This window comes from Ostrinia furnacalis, unplaced genomic scaffold (genome assembly GCF_004193835.3).
Source record: "Ostrinia furnacalis isolate ACB-3 unplaced genomic scaffold, ASM419383v2 OfSCF0657, whole genome shotgun sequence".
Taxonomy (NCBI): Eukaryota; Metazoa; Arthropoda; class Insecta; order Lepidoptera; family Crambidae; genus Ostrinia; species Ostrinia furnacalis.
Window position 1 is genome coordinate 657,524 of NW_021130896.1, and position 20,309 is coordinate 677,832.

Here is a 20,309-nt window from a genome sequence, read left to right on the forward strand (position 1 = left end):
CAGGTCGGCTGCGGGCAGGCGCCCAGCCCGGCCGCCGCCGTGCGCTGCAGCAGCCCTGCTAGTGTAGTGTGGGCACGCACCGGGGCGGTCAGCGGCNCAAGCCGGACAACCTCTTTTTCACGTGCAGACAATCCACCATCTTCTCCGTCTGCACCGGTGGCGGTTCAATCCCAGTCACCAAGCCGCCAGGAAAAAAAATCTTTTCTTGCACAACGTCTTGCCAAATCCCGCGCAGCGTTTACGCGCGTCGCGTTATTTAATTTAAAGGGAATTGGCGCACCGCGTGGTCCCTGCACTGGCAAGACGACATTACGGTAACGTTGAAGACACTAAGTGTGGGAGGAAGAGGTCTTAAAATCGGTATGCACTTGGACGACGCTGGCACGTCATTTACTATACAGTGCAGTACCTTATTAGCGCACACCAGTTGGCGCAACATTATCACTATCAATGGCTAAAACAGTGGCGCCAACTGGTGAGCGCTGAAACGATAAAAGAACGGCGTTTTAGCACCCGATAGTGGCGCCATTTACGCAAAAGCTATACAACTGTTAAAGCGTGCGCACAAGGGTGTCTTTTTTGTCGCTGCGAGAGTATTTTATCCGTGATAGTATATATGTTTCTTTTACACCTATAAAGCCCGGTCCGTGAGCACGTAGAATTTTGTCCAAAGACCGCGAAGTGTCGCGACTGTGCGACGGGCGCCCGCCATGAGTGTGCGAGCGCGATAGCAACATAATTACGCGCTAGCGATAAGGATGGGTAGCTTGGGGTCATTGGACAAAATTCTACGTGCTCACGGACCAGACTACAGAAACAAATCACCCGTGCGCGTGTGCCGTTATTCATATTGGTGTGGCGACTCACCGAGTATCGCGGAGTTGAGCGCCTCGGAAACGTACTCGCGGCGCACGGGCTCCAGCTGCCAGCCCACGGGGCTGTCCCAGGGATTGCTGTAGGCTAGTAAACTAAACGCGTTCTGGAACGAAACAAAATATTATTAAGACAATTATATTTAGATCAAAATGCCATTGTATTGGCGCTCAGTCGTTCATACCACTGTAGATAAGGACCATCTCTCGCTTGTGGCTAAGAAAGTGGCGACAACTGATGAGTGTTTAATCGGAATAGTTGTCTAAAACTAAACAGTTCAAGCTATGGGATTGACAGGAGGGTTCTACTTTCAATACTGGGTTATAGTTCCGATTTTAGCCACGTTGGACAACATACAATTATTATGACATTTATAGGAGGGTGCTTCTATTAATACCCAGCATTAATAAAAGCACATTAGTTCGGATTTTTGCCACATGATTTTTCAAAAAATCGTTTGACTATTATACAGGGTGGAAACGTTAAGTGATCTCACTCAATTATTTCTAAACTATACAAGATATTGAAAAACTGGTAACTGATCCTGAAAGTGCTTCATGAGCTCTTTCAAACGGTACCAATAATAGGGTACAGAATAAACTGGATCTATCTTAAAATTCAATGTTTTCAGCTTCCATACTAAATGTATGCCAGCCACACAATATTAGAAGTGTATTTTTTTTTATTTAATAATAAACTTAAAATTAACTCGTAAATTGTATTCTTATTTAAAATTATTCATGGAAAACATTGGTTTTAGGCTTTACTTGCAATAATATTGTCAAGAGATGAGTGTCATGACTGTGGTAGTACTAAATGTATGGAAGAAAGAAACATTGAATTTTTGGATAGATCCAGTTTATTCTGTAACCTATTATTGATACCATTGGATAGAGCTTGTGAAGCACTTTTAGAATCAGTAATCAGTTTTACGATATCATGTGTAGTTTTTAAAATAATGTGACTTTACCAAATGTATGGAAGCTGGAAACATTGAATTTTCGGATAGATCCAGTTTTTTCTGTAACCTATTATTAATACCGTTTGATAGAGCTCATGAAGCACTTTCAGGATCAGTAACTAGTTTATTGATATCTTGTATAGTTTAGAAATAATCGAGTGAGATCACTTATCGAAGTAAATATGTACACCAAAACTTATCGTTTCCACCCTGTATAGTAGGGCTCTCGCACTCACTAGGATGGCGGGTCTACAGTCCGATACTGTAACTCGCTTATAACACTGCTATTGGTTTTCAGCTGCAATATGGGTATAGTTCGTTTCATTCACGAAGACGGGGTCGAGAGAAGCGGGGGTTGCGGGGAGATTGATCCGACCAATGCGAGCGTCATTGTTGGCATTGGCAGCGTTACAATTGAATAGTTGTCCGTCAATGCGCGCGCAAACTACAATGATTTCGCTCGGATTGGTCGGATCATGCTTCCCGCACCCCGCGCGTCTTCGTGGACGAAACGAACTATAGATAGAATAGGTAAAGCCTGGTCCGTGAGCACGCAGAATATTGTCCAATGACCCCAAGCTACCCATCCTTATCGCTCGCGCGTAATATGTTGATGTCGCGCTTGCACACTCACTGCGGGCGCCTGTCGCACAGTCGCGACAGCAATATAATTACGCGCGAGCGTTAAGGATGGGTAGCTTGGGGTCATTGGACAAAATTTTACGTGCTCACAGACCAGGATTTAGTAGCATGAGTGTTACCTCGAGCATGGACTTGTGGTGGCGGTCCTGCTGCAGCTTCTGGCTCATGGCGTACAGCTCGCGCCCGAAGGACAGCATTCGCTCCACCGACGCGCGCGCGCCGCACCCGCCCGCCGCCTCTGCGGTACATATGTGCTGTTATAGCCGGGGACACAGGGCATAAAGCAACGGTTACAAGCATTGATGGCGGATTGCAGCAGGATATGACCCTTGTTGTTTGCGTTCTAGAAACAAATCAGTTTACCCGTTGTCTTAGATGAACGACGAACACGGCAACGCGATCCGATGCAAAACTATCAAATAGTCGTTGGATATAACAGTGTCCTATGTACTCGCGTTTGACAAGAACGAAGAAGAAAGAAGTATTGCTCGCATTACATCGCGTCATGTTGTGTCAAAAAATCAATTTTCTTCACCCAGATGATATCACATAGGTGAACAAAGTGAAATCCTTGGGGGAGGCCTTGTCCAGCAGTGGACGTCTTTCGGCTGAAACGAACGAACGAACAAAGTGGAATATTTCGTTCCATCGATCACCTAGGACAACGGGTTATGTATCTCCTTCCAGATGCTGTATTTTTTAAAAGCAAAATAACATCTAAGTAAAGCTGCAAAATTTCCACCATCAGCACTCTTAAAACAAACATTGGAGTAACGTCCGAAAGAATAACCAGTATCGAGTTAAATAAAGGGGTGTAACAATCCACACAGCCAGAAACAGGTCGTTACCGACCGGGTGCGGACAAACAGTGGACAACCGACGGCCGGCGGCGGTCGGCAGGTGGACCCAGGAACTACCTAATAAGCCTACAACTTGCAAAATAAGGCAGTATATTAACACCTGAAAATGTTGGCAACCTTTTAGAAAGCAGCTCTTGAAATCACCAATTTTCCAATTGGCTTTAGATGCCTGTTATGTTCCATCAAGAGTAGTAAGGCGATTTAATGCCTAAAATAAATTAAAACTTTACAAAAGATTACCACCTGGGTTCACCCTCACATCACATCCCATGCAGTGTATGTTAGTCCCCCAAGTTTGTATGTCGACGGATAAAGTCATACATATACGTAATACATATCGATATACGTACTAGTGATACATAAGAAGCGTAAAACATCAGATATGCCGGCTTAAACCCCACCCTAACCATCCCTTCGTCCATTTTACATGCATTTTTCGTTTCAATTTAGTTAGTGAAGTCTATTCTTGCAGCTATCGACATATCGAGGTTACTAGATAAAGCCAATTTCAAAAGTAATCACAAATAATTTGTAAATAAAAAAGTTTCCAATAAAGAAATTAAATTATGACTTCGAAACTGTCAACTTCTATGAATGTCTTGTTCTCGTAATATGGTGTGTGACTCTTTGATTCGATTAGTTCATTTTACACTAAAATTGTTCAAGACTTAAGTCGATAACTTTTAGACATCACTATTCGTGTAATTCAACCATGCAAATATACTTCCACATAATTAAGTGATTACGTTATTATAAGATACTGGCATCAGTTAAATCATTTTCATTTATCAGCATGCACACTGGCTTTCATTGATTCAAACGACAAAACGTTATAAAGCGCATTTTCAAGGTCCATTTTTCAATAGATCTCAAAGAAATAAATTATAACATATCAAGCATTATCCATTTAGCGTTTGAATCAAGAAATAATAGATGAATATAGTCTGTCCACAATTTTTAGATGCTTTGCTTATAAAATTTGCAATGAGAACAAGTCACAATGTTTAACTTTAATAAAAATATGGTAAAAGAGATGTGACTTCAAAACTCAGTGGTCGGACTATACTCGATATATCTTATTGATACAAAACAAATACATAAGGCGACTTACCAACAGTAGTCTTACCCCGCTTGTAAATAAAAATAATACTTACGCCACACTTTCTAAGCGTGATCATTTCTAATGACATCTAAAAAGATTTTACTTCGGTGATAGAAGAAAGAAGTAGGAATGAATAAAACGTGACTGAAGAGGTTAATGTTAATTAGATGACAATAATAATGGTGAAAAGTATGGAGTCTGGCTTCAAATCTTCGGAAAAAATACAAAATTGGTGTTTAGAATTGACATATCTTCACGATAATGGGTGTCAATGTAACTTCTCATTGCATGGTTNGCGATGTCTATGACAGAGCGGCTGTCAGTGGAGCTGTCAAATGACTTAGGAATTTGTCGATCGTGCGCAACTAGGGTTGCCAGGTCCAAAATCACAAAAGCCGGACTTTGTGTTTCATTTGGCCGGACATTTTAGCCCAAAAGCCGGACATGTGACGGGGGGGGGGGGGTGCAATTAGTGTCATCTCATGAGTGAGTACTATCATCATCGGTTGCTAACCAACATCCTGATGCATGCGCTTCATATTATTCTGTGGCTCCTGACTCCTCCTGACTTTCGCTTGGCGTGGCAACCAAATAAAAAGCCTAACAAAAGCCGGACAAGGCAATATTTGGCCGGACAAGACCCTAAAAAGCCAAACATGTCCGGCTAAAGCCGGACGCCTGGCAACCCTATGCGCAACCGCAATTTGATTATTTTCGGGAATGTAATTCCTTTTATTTCAAATCGGGTGGTGCAAAATGCATCCACGATAATTTCTTGATGAATAAATAAAAATAACACACATGAGGTAAGTTCCCTTCGGAGAATTTATTTATTTTTCGTGATTGATATTTTTCGTATTCCAGTACGTGGTTATTTCATGTGATCGTTTCTTTCAGAGATTCCCTAAATTCTATTCGGATGAGGGTATTGGGTTGCTGAGGGCTGCGAGCGAAGCTCAAATTAGTGAACAGCCTTCATGCGGGATTTCATAGATTTCATATTTTACATTTTGATATTTCATATTTTACGATTTTACATTTCATATTTTAGATATTTCAATATNCAGGCGCCCAGCCCGGCCGCCGCCATGCGTTGCAGCAGCGCGCGCGAGTGGGCCACGCACTCCTCGACCGGCGAGCGCCACTGCATGCCCGCCGCCTCTGAAGAGTTGGAGACACCTTGTTAGAAACATTCACTCGATAAATACACAACCTTGCAACATCTTAGACATTCGCTAGTATCTTTCGAGCGTCAACGTCTTGCCAAATCCCGCGCAGCGTTTACGCGCGTCGCGTTATTTAATTCAAAGGGAATTGGCGCACCGCGTGGTCCCTGCGCAGGCGCTGGCAAGACGACATTACGGTGACATTGAAGACACTAGGTGTGGGAGAAAAGAGGTCTTAAAATCGGTATGCACTTGGACGGCGCTGGCACGTCATTTACTATACAATTCAGTACCTTATTAGCGCACACCAGTTGGCGCAACTTTATCACTGTCAATTGCTAAAACAATGGCGCCAACTGGTGAGCGCTGAAACGACAAAAGAACCGCCGCCATTTACGCAAAAACTATACAACTGTTAAAGTGTGCGCACACGGGTGACTTTTTTGTCGCTGCGATAATATTTTATCCGTAATAAAGCCTGGTCCGTGAGCACGTAGAATCCCGTGCAATGACCCCAAGCTGGCCATCCTTGTCGCTCGCACGTAATTATGTTGCTGTCGCGTTCGCACACTCACTGCGGGCGCCCGTCGCACAGTCGCGACAGCAACATAATTACGCGCGAGCGATAGGGATGGGTAGCTTGGGGTCATTGGACAAAATTCTACGTGCTCACGGACCAGACTATAGAAACAAATCACCCTTGCGCGTGTGCCGTTATTCATATTGGTGTGGCGACTCACCGAGTATCGCGGAGTTGAGCGCCTCGGAAACGTACTCGCGGCGCACGGGCTCCAGCTGCCAGCCCACGGGGCTGTCCCAGGGATTGCTGTAGGCTAGTAAACTAAACGCGTTCTGGAACGAGAAAAAATATTATTACAGAAATTATATTTGGATTAGTATCTTGTGCTTATTAAATAAGGGGTCAGCGTATTAGCTAGCACTCATCCGTTGACGCTGTTGTAAAGTAAGGACCGCTCCTCTAGTGGCTAGTACAGTGACGTTACGGGACTATTCCCACCTCTCGTTCCCACCACTGCAACTCCTGTGTAGCCAGGATCTACAGCTTGACCGCCACAAAAACCCAACCAATGAAGGTCAAGTTTGTCCCGGGGGAAAGTTAAACTGTCATTGGACCCGCAACGAAATTAATCAGAAGAACATAGGAGGAGTTCGAAATTAAGGTTCGACTTCCCTCCAGTGACGTTAACTGGAAAATGCTCAATCAGCATGAAGTCTATCACATTTACATTTACCAGGGTAGCGCTACTATAGAGTACGGTCCTATCACTCGCTACTGGCGAACCTGGTAAATACAGTAGCCCTCATTGAAGAGTTAGACAAGTATTTGTGTCATTATGACGATCAAATTATTAAAATAGTTTAGTCACCACAGGCATGCGAGTACTACCAGACGTTTCTGATAGGTCATTAAATGGTTAAATCAGAAAAGACATTAGCATTTTATTATGTATTACCCTTATCTTTCAGCTGCCGTGGCTGCTGTCAATGAGGGCTATCGTTTTAGTGCTCACCAGTTTGCGCCACTGTAGAGTAAGGTTCTGTCACTTGCTAATAGCGAAGACAGTGGCACCAACTGGTGAGCGCTAAAGAGGTAGGAGGACTATCGCATTTGCACTCATCAAGATGGCGCCACTGTAGAGTAAGGTCCTGTCAATCACCAGGGGTGCCAACTGTTAAGTATAAAAACGATAGCCCTCATTTAGTTGTAACATGGTAGATGCATATATTAGCTATCAATAGCATGAGTGTTACCTCGAGCATGGACTTGTGGTGGCGGTCCTGCTGCAGCTTCTGGCTCATGGCGTACAGCTCGCGCCCGAAGGACAGCATGCGTTCCACCGACGCGCGCGCGCCACACCCGCCCGCCGCCTCTGTGATACATTATAATATGTGCTGTTATAGCCGGGACACAGGGGATAAGGCAACGGTTACAAGCATTGATGGCGGATTGCAGCAGGATATGACCCTTGTTGTTTGCGTTCTAGAAACAAATCAGTTTACCCGTTGTCGTAGGTGAACAAAGAACGCGGCAACGCGACGCGATCCGATGCAAAACTATCAAATAGTCGTTGGATATAACAGTGTCCAGTGTCGAGTTTGATAAACGTGACTTGAAGTATTGCGCGCATTACATCGTGTCATGTCGTGTCAAAAAAATCCACTTTTTTCACAGTGGAATAATTCGTTCCATCGCTCACCTGGACAACGGGTTGTGTATCTCCTTCCAGATGCTGTATTTTTAAAAGGAATATAACATCTAGCTGCAAAATATCCACCATCAGTACTTTAAAACGAAAAACATTGGAGTAACGTCCGAAAGAACAACCAGTATCGAGTTAAATAAAGGGGTGTAACAATCCACACAGCCAGAAACAGGTCGTTACCGACCGGGTGCGGACAAACAGTGGACAACCGACGGCCGGCGGTTGGCAGGTGGACCCAGGAACTACCTAATAAGCCTACAACTTGCACAATAAGGCAGTATATAGCACCTGAAAATGTTGGCAACCGTTTAGAAAGCAGCTCTTGAAATCACCAACTCTCCAATTAGCTTTAGATGCCTGTTACGTTCCATCAAGAGTAAATATAAAAGGCGATTTAATGCCTAAAATAAATTAAAATTTTACAAAAGATTACCACCTGGGTTCACCCTCACATCACATCCCATGCAGTGTATGTTAGTCCCCCCAAGTTTGTATGTCGACGGATAAAGTCATACATAATATACGTAATACATATCGATATACGTACTAGTGATACATAAGAAGCGTAAAACATCAGATTTGCCGGCTTAAACCCCACCCTAACCATCCCTTCGTCCATTTTACATGCATATTTTCGTTTCAATTTAGTTAGTGAAGTCTATTCTTGCAGCTATCGACACATCGAGGTACTAGTTTTAAATTATAAAACCAATTTCATCATAAATAATGTAAAAAAGTTTCCACTAAGGCAATTATTTATTATTATGACTTCAAAACTGTCAACTTCTATGAATGTCTTGTTCTCGTAATATGGTGTGCGACTCATTGATTCGATTAGTTCGTTTTACACTAAAATTGTTCAAGACTTAAGTCGATAACTTTTAGACATCACTATTCGTGTAATTCAACCATGCAAATATACTTCCACATAATTAAGTGATTACGTTATTATAAGATACTGGCATCAGTTAAATCATTTTCATATATCAGCATGCACACTGGCTTTCATTGATTCAAACGACAAAACATAATTTTAAGGGCAGTTTCAAGGTTCATTTTTCAATAGATCTCAAAGAAATAAATTATAACATATCAAACATTCTCCATTTAGCGTTTGAATCAAGAAATAATAGATGAATATAGTCTGTCCACAATTTTAAGACGCTTTTCTTATAAAATTTGCAATAAGAACAAGACACAATGATTAACTTCATAAAAATATGATAAAAGAGATGTGACTTTAAAACTTTTCAGTGGTCGGACTATACTCGGTATATCTTATTGATACAAAACAAATACATAAGGCAACTTACCAACAGTAGTCTTACCCCGCTTGTAAATAAAAGGAATACTTACGCCACACTTTCTAAGCGTGATTATTTCTAAAATGATATCTAAAAAGATTTTACTTCGGTGATAGAGGAAAGGAGTAGGTAATGAATAAAACGTGACTGAAGAGGTTAATATTAATTAGATGACGATAATAATGGTAGAAAGTATGAAGTCTGGCTTCAAATCTTCGGAAAAAATACAAAATTGGTGTTTAGAATTGACATATCTTCACGATAATGGGTGTCAATGTAACTTCTCATTGCATGGTTGAAACTTTAGTGTCAAATTGGGATAGCGAATTTTAGTTGAATTAGAATTTCAGTTTTGTAGACTATTAAAATTTCACATTATTAGATATGAAATTATAAAGATGATGAAAAGAATAGAACTAGTATGGGCTGCAGGAATTTTGACATATCAATGACACTGAGTCAGTGGTTTTAGAGGAGGGCGTTGAAAATGAGTGGGCCTAGTACGGTTAATGATAATGGTGAAAAGGAGGTGAAAAACATCGATAAGACTGAACACTGACGCGATTAGTGATGTCAGAAGGTGTCACACAATGGAAAGAAAGGAGGTAAAGTAAAGCCTGGTCCGTGAGCACGTAGAATTTTGTCCAATGACCCTATTAAGCTACCCATCCTTATCGCTCGCGCGTAATGAGGGCTATCGTTTTAGCGCTCACCAGTTAGCGCCACTGTAGAGTAAGGTCCTGTCACTTGCTAGTAGCGAAGACAATGGCACCAACTGGTGAGCGCTAAAGTGGTAGGAGGATCATCGCATTTGCACTCATCAAGATGGCGCCACTGTAGAGTAAGGTCCTCTCAATCGCCAGGGGTGCCAACTGTTAAGTATAAAAACGATAGCCCTCATTATATTGCTGTTGCGACTGTGAGACGCGCGCCCGCAGTGAGTGTGCGAGCGCGACAGCAACATAATTACGTGCGAGCGACAAGGATGGGCAGCTGGGGGTCATTGGACGGGATTCTACGTGCTCACGGACCAGGCTTTAGTACGATTAATTATAATGGTGAGGAGGTGAAAGACATCGATAAGATTGAACACTGACGCGATTGCTGATGTCAAAAGGTGTCACAAAATGGAAAGAAAGGAGGTAAAGCCAGTAGGNCAAGTAGGAGGTGAGCACGTAGAATTTTGTCCAATGACCCTATTAAGCTACCCATCCTTATCGCTCGCGCGTAATTATATTGCTGTCGCGACTGTGCGACGCGCGCCCGCAGTGAGATAAGGATGGGTAGCTTGGGGTCATTGGACAAAATTCTACGTGCTCACGGACCAGGCTTTAGTAAAGGGAATGATGCTTGTCTGTGGTCTGTTGGAGTCTCGAGCATACCTGGGAAGGGCAGCAGCGCGGCCACGCTGGCGGTGACGCCGGGCATGCCCTTGAGCACCGTCCCTACAAGCACGCCACGTCACACGCCGCTCCGCCTGTTGCGTCACGTCAGCACGTGGCCGTCACGTTGCTTGCGGTTATGATTTGAGTAAGTCACGGCCCTGCTTTGCTCAATTGCGAACTACTTTGACGGTTATACCGGACCATATAGGAAAAATATTTCAGGGATTCTAAAATTCTGCTTCGTGGCGTTTCTAAAGATTGGATATCATATTTGATACATTTATTACATAAGTGCGTTATTAATTTCTACATTATTTACAGCACTTTCTTATTCAAAAGAGAACCTTTCATTATATTGTACATTATAATTCAAAACTTCGGTTATTTTGAAATATTTACCGGTAAAAACAGTTCATAATTTTCAGAAATAGACAGGCTTTATGTAATATTTTACGTGTATAACACGTGCAAGGACGAAGTATTTTAATTCATATTTCCTTAATGATCAAAGGTAAACGTAGACCGCAATCATGCAGCAGGGTAACAATTTATGAATAATTTACGAAGAATCCAAGTAAAATCGCGTGACGACCACGTAACTGCTGTGACGGACACAACGCCGTACCTTAAGCGCAAGCGGGCGCGCTAACGTACACTAGTCGACCGCAATCGCGGTCTTGTCGGCGGCCTAATACAGACATGTAGGGATCGTTTTATTTACTAAAAAGAAAAAGATATATTTATTTAGTAAACTGGACAACAGAATGGACATAATTATGTAGTTTGATACTATTGAAAGGACGACACAATATCTGTAATAGGCCTGTATTTAATCTACGGTGCGGTCGAGTGATCGCGTGCGGACATGAGCGGTGGATAACAAGCGAGAAGGAACTACCACGCATGCGCCCTATGTTAGTGACGACAGCACTACCGTTAGCCAACCGGGTTCACTCGATAACTAGGTTCCATTAAAGGCAGGATTCCTGCAACGGACGTTCAAACCCTGCCTTTACTAGGCGTACACTTGCATCTGTTACTAGTTACGTACTTGTTAGACCAGGGAAGGGATGGCATAAGGATCTCATTCGATTTTGCAATACGTAAAGCGTAATCAATATCATACATATGCCAATAGATATAATTTATACAATTAGTACACCCCTTCTAAAATAGAACTGCTGATTTTTGTAAATACATATTTCAAAATCTACGTCCATGAAGTAAGATACTAGAATCATGCATAAACTAAAAAGCAACGAGCAAATAATAAATATAATGGTTATAAATCATAAAATGTGTTGAACTGAGGCTGATTAGAATTAGAATCCCAAATAATGTATGGCATGGTGTGCAAATAATACATAAACATTAAACAATAACGTTCAATATTACATACAATTAATATCAATGTGTAAAGAATTTAATTTGTAAAAATATAATATTTCATATGTAATTGCCAATTTATGAATATAATAATTCAATATTGAAAAATAATATTCTGTAAGCAATTCAAAACTCGATAGTAGTAATTTGATTTTACAGATTCTTTTTTCGGGAGTCGAACCCAACATTTCCTTTTATATTATCCTTACTTAAAAAATAATCACTAACCGTTACACTGGCAAGCGGTAAATGTAATAAAAATACAGGGTAAGTTAAAGTAGTGTCACAACTATCTTTTCAATTTTATGTGTGTGAAATTGATTGGAGATTCCAGCTGCCCAAAGTAATCAGTGGTTATCCCATAGTATAACAGTATGGTGACGGCAGAGTAGAATACATTTGTCACCAACCCCATACTCTTCCCGCGGGTGTCGTAAGAGGCGACTTAGGGACTACACATCAAACAGAGAACGGGCAGCAGCGCTCTCTGAAAAACATCAATCTTTTAAACTGCGATCTCCAACCCGCCTGCCAAGCGTGGAGATTATGGCAAAACCCTCCACTATAGTGGAGGAGGCTCATAGTCCAGCAGTGGACTGTAAACGGCTGTTGTTGATTGATGATAACAATGATAACAGTATTGTATGCATTATTGTTCTTTTTAGCCAAGGTTAGCGCTAAACAATCTTGCTCTATAATCCAATAAGTTAACTAACCCTGTATGTGTGATTATTTCGTTGTGTGTGTTTAGAACTTGTTTGTGTGCATAGGTGTGGCGCGCTACGTTACCTGCGTGAGCGCCGTTGGTGGCGTGCGGCGCAGGCGGCATGTCTACGTCACAATTTGTTGTGTGCTCCTCTGACGTGCTACCCTGTACACCTGGAACCATTCATTGACGACGTGTTAACTATGTATTAAAACAATTACTATGTATCATCATTATATGCAGTTTACTACTGGACGCTAGCCTCTCCCAAAGAACGATACAAAGCACGACTTCCTGTATTTTTCATGCAGCCATTCAGCAGCTGTCTTTTTAAGGTCTTCTTAAGTTTAAATATTTCATTATTTCATAATATTATAAATGTAAATTATTGATATCATTATGGAATGACTAGCAAAAGAGGTTTTAATTTGTAATTCAAGGTTATTCGACGTCGATCCAACGAGCAGTAGCTTCCTTCTTTATACTATATTCTTTAGAGCCAAAATAGTAATTTTGCCTAGTTTGGGAACTACATCTAGTTTATTAATGCACAACAAATTGTGTAATAATAACATTAAGGTTCGGCCAAACTAACGCGTGCAGCCGGCGAGCGCGATGGCGATCTTAGTGATTTATACTGTTTGCCATCGCCATCACGCACGCTGTGCGCGTTAGTTTGGCTGAACCTTTAGGCAATCAATAAGAATAGTAGCGAGTAGTTACCGTTGGTGGCGGGCGGGCGGCCGGTGTGCGCGATGACGGTGGCGCCGCAGCCGCAGCCCGCGCCCGCGCCCGCCGCGCCCGCCACGCAGCGCGCCAGCCCGCTCACCTGCCAAACGAAACACGACTCTAAGCAGCTACACATATTTAGCATTGCACAAATTAGAATAGAATAGAATAGAATAGAAAAGGTTTATTGACACAGTAAAAAAAAGACACAATACAAAAAAAAAACACATAATATGTAGGCTATTAAAACAAGTGGTGAGAATAAACTGTGCCAATTACTAAGTCCCGTTAGCTCCACATGGTGAGCTAAATAAATGCTTGTATTACGAGTGGACTCACCACAATAGTCAACGAACGGCGGGGTTCGAACCCGCGTTCCTCGGTTGTCGAGTCGGCCAGTCCGACTGATTACATTTGAGATGATAATAGGCTGGCAGTTACGGTGCCAGACAGATGAACTATAGTATTTGACCTCACTTCTCTTTTCTAATATAAGTATTAAACTGATGCTATTAGACGAGCTTAGATAGAATTAAAACTTGTGGCACAGCACGTCAAATACATCAATTACCTAAAATAACTTTAAATCATGTCAACAACGTAAATAATGACTTTTTTGGTCTCGTTTAACAATTGAGTGTTATTCCTGACTAGAATCTTGATGTCTCGACAAACCTTAAAAAAAAAGAGAACGTTCAGGCGATTCAGTCGCGTCGTTCTTAACTGACACTCAGTCATAATTTTTGCAGTGATTTATACCTCGGAGTCCGAGCCGTTGACCATCTCGACGAACTGGCGGCACTTGAGCAGGAACAGCAGGTCCTGGTCGCGCTCCAGCAGGCCGGGGTACAGCCGCCGCGTCAGCTCGATGGCCTCGCCGATGCGCCCCGCCAGCACCAGTTTGGACACCCCTGCAATATGATGGATGCATTAGGCTAAGTGAAAATTGTTACTAACACGATTATGGACCCCGGTCTGACAATATTTTTTTTCAATTTCAATTAGGCTAGGCACTCAACAATAGTCCTCAAGAAACCTGATCATGCTTATTTTTGGGTACAGCCACGTGTGTGAGCACCCGCATGAGTTTTAGCGGAGGCCCTAAGGACACCATGATGGCGCTACCGGTCGTCACGGCACCGTGCCGTTTTGAGTTACCTAATAGCTACGTCGTACAGGGACGTCCGCGGAAGGCGTCTGGTCGTTTCTATAGCCCGGTCTGTGAGCACGTAGAATTTCTTCCAATGACCCCAAGCTGAGTGATTGGCTGCTGAATGACGCTCGGACGTAATTACATTGCTGTCGCGACTGTGCGACGGGCGCCCGCAGTGAGTGTGCGAACGCGACAGCAATATAATTACTAGCGAGCGATAAGGATGGGTAGCTTGGGGTCATTGGACAAAATTCTACGTGCTCGCAGACCAGACTATAGTACCCAAGGCGAACGTGAACAGAGGGAACATGCCAGGTTTTTATTGGTTTTTACATAACCTGTCGAACCGGCATCAGTTACAAACAGGTCATTTTGCTGAAATTCATTCGTTCGTTTTAGCCAAATGACGTTCACTGCTAGACAAATGCCTCCCCCAAGGATTTCCACAATGACCAGTAGTCCTAAGCTGCCCGCATCCAGGTACTTCCCGCGACCTTCACAGTCAGTCAGTACACCTAGTGGGAGGCCTGCCCACACTACGTCTTCCGACGCGTGGTCGCCACTCAAGAACGTTTCTGCCTCAGCGGCCAAGGCTGATGGCTGAGATAGAGCAAGATAGTTGAGTAGCGATGGGCGATTATTACTAAATTAATCAAATTATTCGAATGGTCTCTATAATCTAATGTATTCGATAAACAATCGCAGTCATTCGATTAATCGACGCGTAAATTAGGTAATCGACGCGCGCCGTATTACTAACGAATAACATGATTCGTTCGCTGCGGTCCTGTGAGCGCGCGCCGCACAGTACTATCTACTATAACGAATGAATCGTCGCGTGAAGACAAGTAAATAGATTTATCATTCGATTGTCGATTATTATTCGTTTTTTTTTTTTTCGAATTACTAAATTGACAATCGAAAATTCGATTGGTCGATTGTCGATTCGATTTTTTTTTTCGAACAATCGCCCATCGCTATAGTTGAGTGGTAGTCAGTAGCGGCGTAAGGGGGGGGCGGTGGGGGCGGTCCGCCCCGGGTGCCAAGCATCAGGGGGTGACACAAGTCGCGCAGATTAGTACTCACTGACGCATCTGCATGGCAAGACTGCGGGTCTATGTCATGATACGGGGGGAAGGGGGGGTGCGATATTATCTTTCAATCTTCGAATCGGTAGGTAACCATATAATAATAGAAATAAAGCTATTATTATTATTTTTTCAAAAGAATTTTGATCTCGACCGTAGTCGGCAGTAATGAAACAGGTACGGGCTTATGCCAAGTATCCTGGTTCATTTGATGTCTTAGGAGGTTTGTAGTGTAAGCGTGGATGGGTTTAAGAAGCGCCGTACTATTGAGCACGTATTATTATTATTATTAACCCCAAAATCCTGCGGGGTACCAGGGGGTACCTTAGGACTTATGAGGGAGGGTGATCGCCCCGGGTGCCAACCCATGCTACGCCGCCACTGGTGGTAGTGGTATAATGGTGTGGAGCGCACTCACGCTGCCTGTTCTTGATGGAGGCGATGTCCTCGACGATGGGCTGTGCGGTGGCGCGCGCGAACGCCTGCGCCGTGCCGCAGTAGCCGTGGTGCACCAGGTACGACGACACCATCCTGGAAGACACACATACATACCCTTCATTAGTTTATGAAATAACAGTTGACCACCCTCACTCTTCCCGTGGATGCCGTAAGAGGCGACACAGGAATAAATGTGTGAACATCAATCAATCAGTCTGGACGGTGTGAAGGTATAGATCAAATCTTCCAACTGCCAGCGACGAATAAGAGAAGGGTCGTGTTCGTGCAAATGCCGTCCACTGCTGGACAACTGGATTTGAACAACGGTCAATCTTGCGCTGCCCGTATCCAGGCATTATCATCATCACTTCAGCTACAGGTCGTAACTGCTGAAATGTTCATAGGTCTCACCCAATTGGCTTATAGCGCCTTCCTGCTACGGCCTTTATGAGTTCGTCGATCCACCTTGTGGGTAGACGTCCCACACTGCGTTTTTCGGTACGTGGCCTCCACTCCAGAACCTTGCTACTTAATCAGTGTGCCCTGCCATCATGCCGTGCTATGCGCATCCATGTGAGCTACCTAAATAAACTCCCGACAAATGTTACTTCAACACTTTTATGTTACGTCATTTGACGCAGTAACATCATCATCATCCCATATCGTCGGGGAACCAGACGCAGGTTAGCGTACCATCCCTATATTGTTAACATTCCACCAGCTTGCACTAAGCGTTTCGATGACTCTTATAATGCAAACAGTAAGGTTTGTCGGAGTTTATTTAGACAGCCATCTAAAGCCCGGTCTGTGAGCACGTAGAATTTTGTCCAATGACCCCAAGCTACCCATCCTTATCGCTCCGCGTAATTATATTGCTGTCGCGACTGCGCGACGGGCGCTCGCGGTGAGTCACAGACCAGACTACAGGTGCTTTCTCCAGCTCGTCGTACCTGTGCAGCACCTGCTGCCAGCGCGCCTCGTCGGGCAGCGGGAAGTCGTCGATGGCGAGGCGGGTGCGCGCGCGCAGTTCGCGCAGCATGTCCTCGATGTCGAACACGAAGGGCTGCTGCCCGAAGTTCGCGTCCACCACCTCGCCGGGCGTCTGCAGCCCCACCGTCGGGTACAGGTTCGGCTGCCACGCAAACAAAACATTCATTAACATCTTTAACTTTATAATACAACCAGGCCTGTTCATCTCCGCGAGTTTACATAGAAAACAAAACACGCACGATGCCCCCCTACAGGATTACTATTCGACAAGGCCTCACATACGAGCGAACATTGACTCACGCACGCGTATTCTTGTGTATGATGGAAGAAAATAAAGAAAATGGTGTACTAAATACTGTGCAGTATCTAACTGCCTAAATAATAATAAAAACACAGAAAATACTTTTTTAAGTTGCCTGAAGACACTGAGAGGTAAATAAGTGGTTAATATTATTCATGATAATTTATGCTAAATCATGTATTTCCTCCGCCATTTTCTGCAGTTTGGCACCTCACGTCACATCATTTTACCGAAGTCAGCCCTATAGCTTCGGCGCAGTACTGACCACTGACGTTTGTCAACAAAATGGTGCTTGACTCTTGAGACAGGCTAAATTACACCATATTGTTAATGACATTGAGCATACATTTTTTTAAATACCTTCGCGGAGTAAAACTTCTGTACGTAGTACTTATTATTATTTTGTGATACAACTACAACTTGCAATACAACAGGGTACCTAATTGACGCCACACATACTTTTTAGAAAGCTCGGCGCAAACGGGTCACAGCACTCACAGCCACCGGTGGCTCTCGCGCGCTGTACCGCGTAAACGAATGAACAGGCTTGGTAGTACTTATTATTATTCTGTGACAAGACTCACTATCAAACTCGATAACGATGTTTGTAATGACAATCAGACTATTTAAAATATGTTTAACGCTTTCTTTCAATCTATTTTCGACACAGATTTTTTTTTAGAACTTTATATATGCATGCTCGGCTACTAATGACTAGACAGCATGGTCCTTGATATTAGCCTGTTTCAGCAAGAACAAATAAAAAAAATCCATACCGGCAAGCCACGAAACGCGATGCCTAGATGGTGCCCGTTCTTCGTGTAGAAGCAGGTGTTGTCTACGAGGTTGACTCCGCAGCCGATGACGTCGCCGGTGGTGAAGGTGGGCCCGTACGGCTGGCCCGTGCCGGACGAGCAGAAGGAGTGGCCGTCGTCGCCGTGGTACCCGTACGAATGCTTGTCCCAGCCTGGAAACGGGGAGCCTTCGATCAGTGACGCACCGTCAGCACGGGCTAAAGATGTGCGCTGCTGGACATAGACCTCTTTCAATACATCAGACAGCGCAATACGTTGAACTTAACGCTTCGCCATTTACGGCGAATTCTGAAAAGCTTTTATGTCTGGTGATGGAGTCATATAGTTTATCATCATTATTAATCTAATGTCGGAGAAATCCTTGCGTCCACAAATAGTTCTATCATAAGTATGTACAGACTCTGAAGTGACATAATGAAATAAATGAAATAGCCCTTTGAAATCCATTACGAGACATGACAAGGATTACGAGTGAATAGGTTTGGTATGTATATTTGATTTAGGTCAATGCTTTGGTTAACTAATATTGTTGTAATTAAATTAATATCCAACTCAGTTCTAAATGAGCACGATTCTACTTAGCAACAAAGACAATGTCACAATGTGATTCCCTACCTATTCTGTACATGTGAACAAAGGCTCGCGGTCGCACACAATGCGGCCCATTAACATGCGCCCTTTGCTATTGAACTTGCCTTATTTATTGCCAGATGCCATGTTGACGATGTATGAGGCGTAAATACAGGAACAGACGAATTGACACAAACAGGGCATGTGTGTCAACAGTGTTTGGGACATGTTACTTACAAGAAGGATTGTCCCGAAGGTCAATCAATACTTATAATAAATTAGTATTCATGGCATACAGGAAGTGGACAAGCAAATATGTAGGTAGCCTTCGTATAAAAAGCTCTAATCCTTTGAAGCTCTCATATTAACAACTAATTTTAATGAAACTTTAAGTGAATCATACATTACCCGATTGCACTAGTCGTAAATACTCAATTACGGAATTTCAGCAATGGTTACTGAGGCAGACACAATCTTGGATGGAGAATCACAACATTTTATCGATGATTTTTTTGAGTCAGTGGCTGACTCTAGATGAGGAAGTCTACAGAGCTGTGACGAGTCGACAGAGGCCTATGTCCAGCTCCAATCGAGTGATGTGATTAAGATAATCTTACCAGGTAAGCGGTTCATATTGACGCCGTGAGCGGAGAGCCCGATGCCCATGTAGCCGTCGCGGCCTTTGGACACGATGCGGACCTCGAAGTAATAGAGCCCACACGACGCCGGGATAGGGTGCGTGGCCCGCACGCTCGCTGCATCCTTATGAGTCTTGCCATGACCTGGAAAGGCACATACAACCACATTTTAGATCAATAAGCAATTAAGGTAATGGAGAATGAAGATTAAGCTAAAAAACTAATGACTAATTCTATACTCAAAGTTGTTTAACATACAAACACAAATCCCAGGCAAGAGATTAATAGGCTCGCATTTTCAGAACAATATAAAGCGTTTACTGTCTACGGAAATTTCACTATACACTATGCTTTACGTGCTTTATGTGGTAAACAGTCATTCCGTAAGATAAGAATAAGAATAAATAATAAGAATAAGAATAAATAAGAATAAATTTATTACTTAATAAAACTTAGCCTAGATACATTTGATTTCACTTACTTAAATTAAGGTTAGTGTGCGAAGGTAAAATTATTAATACCTAAACTAAGCAAAATTGTTTGCCTGTGTCTTAGGTATTTTATTAAAAGTAGGTTAGTGCATACTAAACATTATCACAATAACAGTGTGTAACTAAATATAAATACTTTTCTATTCTTAATTACTAAGCATTATTTTTACCTTGATCTAAATTAAGTTAAAATCTGTAACAGGTTTTCAGTTTCGTCATAGGTTTTTAGCCATTTTTTAGCCAATCTTGTATGATTTTTTTGCATGCGACTTTATTCATAGGGTAAATACATAGAGACTGGTTTATTCTATTGTACAATAAGCTACCTAGATAACAGAAGAATTTCATCGTATGTGATCTTCTGATTTGTTCAGTAGAACACACGATATCAGCTCGTCGTTTGCTGGTTTGGAGTGCCGGGTTGTAGGGTGTTAATGAATGTTTTTTAGTAACAGTTAGTAGNAGGTAGTGTATTAGGTTTATAGG

General features: G+C 42.8%; 1 protein-coding gene across 1 annotated transcript; it reads right to left on the reverse strand.

Annotated features, from left to right (window-relative positions):
* Positions 1-837: 837 nt before the first annotated feature.
* On the reverse strand, positions 838-19,647 carry LOC114366656 (ran-binding protein 9-like). The gene is made up of 13 exons (XM_028323590.1): positions 19,312-19,647; positions 18,086-18,276; positions 16,969-17,150; positions 15,999-16,111; positions 14,099-14,250; positions 13,334-13,439; positions 12,694-12,783; positions 10,516-10,578; positions 7,378-7,496; positions 6,345-6,456; positions 5,510-5,617; positions 2,596-2,714; positions 838-979 (listed from the first exon to the last, which is right to left on the reverse strand). The coding sequence occupies exons 1-13, from the start codon at positions 19,358-19,360 to the stop codon at positions 842-844; spliced, it is 1,542 nt and encodes a 513-aa protein (XP_028179391.1). The 5' UTR covers positions 19,361-19,647; the 3' UTR covers positions 838-841.
* Between the last annotated feature and the right edge of the window lie 662 nt (positions 19,648-20,309).

Coding starts and splice junctions, on each gene's coding strand:
- LOC114366656 (XM_028323590.1), bottom strand. CDS start 19,360: ATGGGCATCGGGCTCTCCGCTCACGGCGTCAATATGAACCGCTTACCT. Junction 6,457..7,377: donor ACCACAAGTCCATGCTCGAG/GTAACACTCATG, acceptor TTCTCGTTCCAG/AACGCGTTTAGTTTACTAGC. Junction 980..2,595: donor ACCACAAGTCCATGCTCGAG/GTAACACTCATG, acceptor GTTTCGTTCCAG/AACGCGTTTAGTTTACTAGC.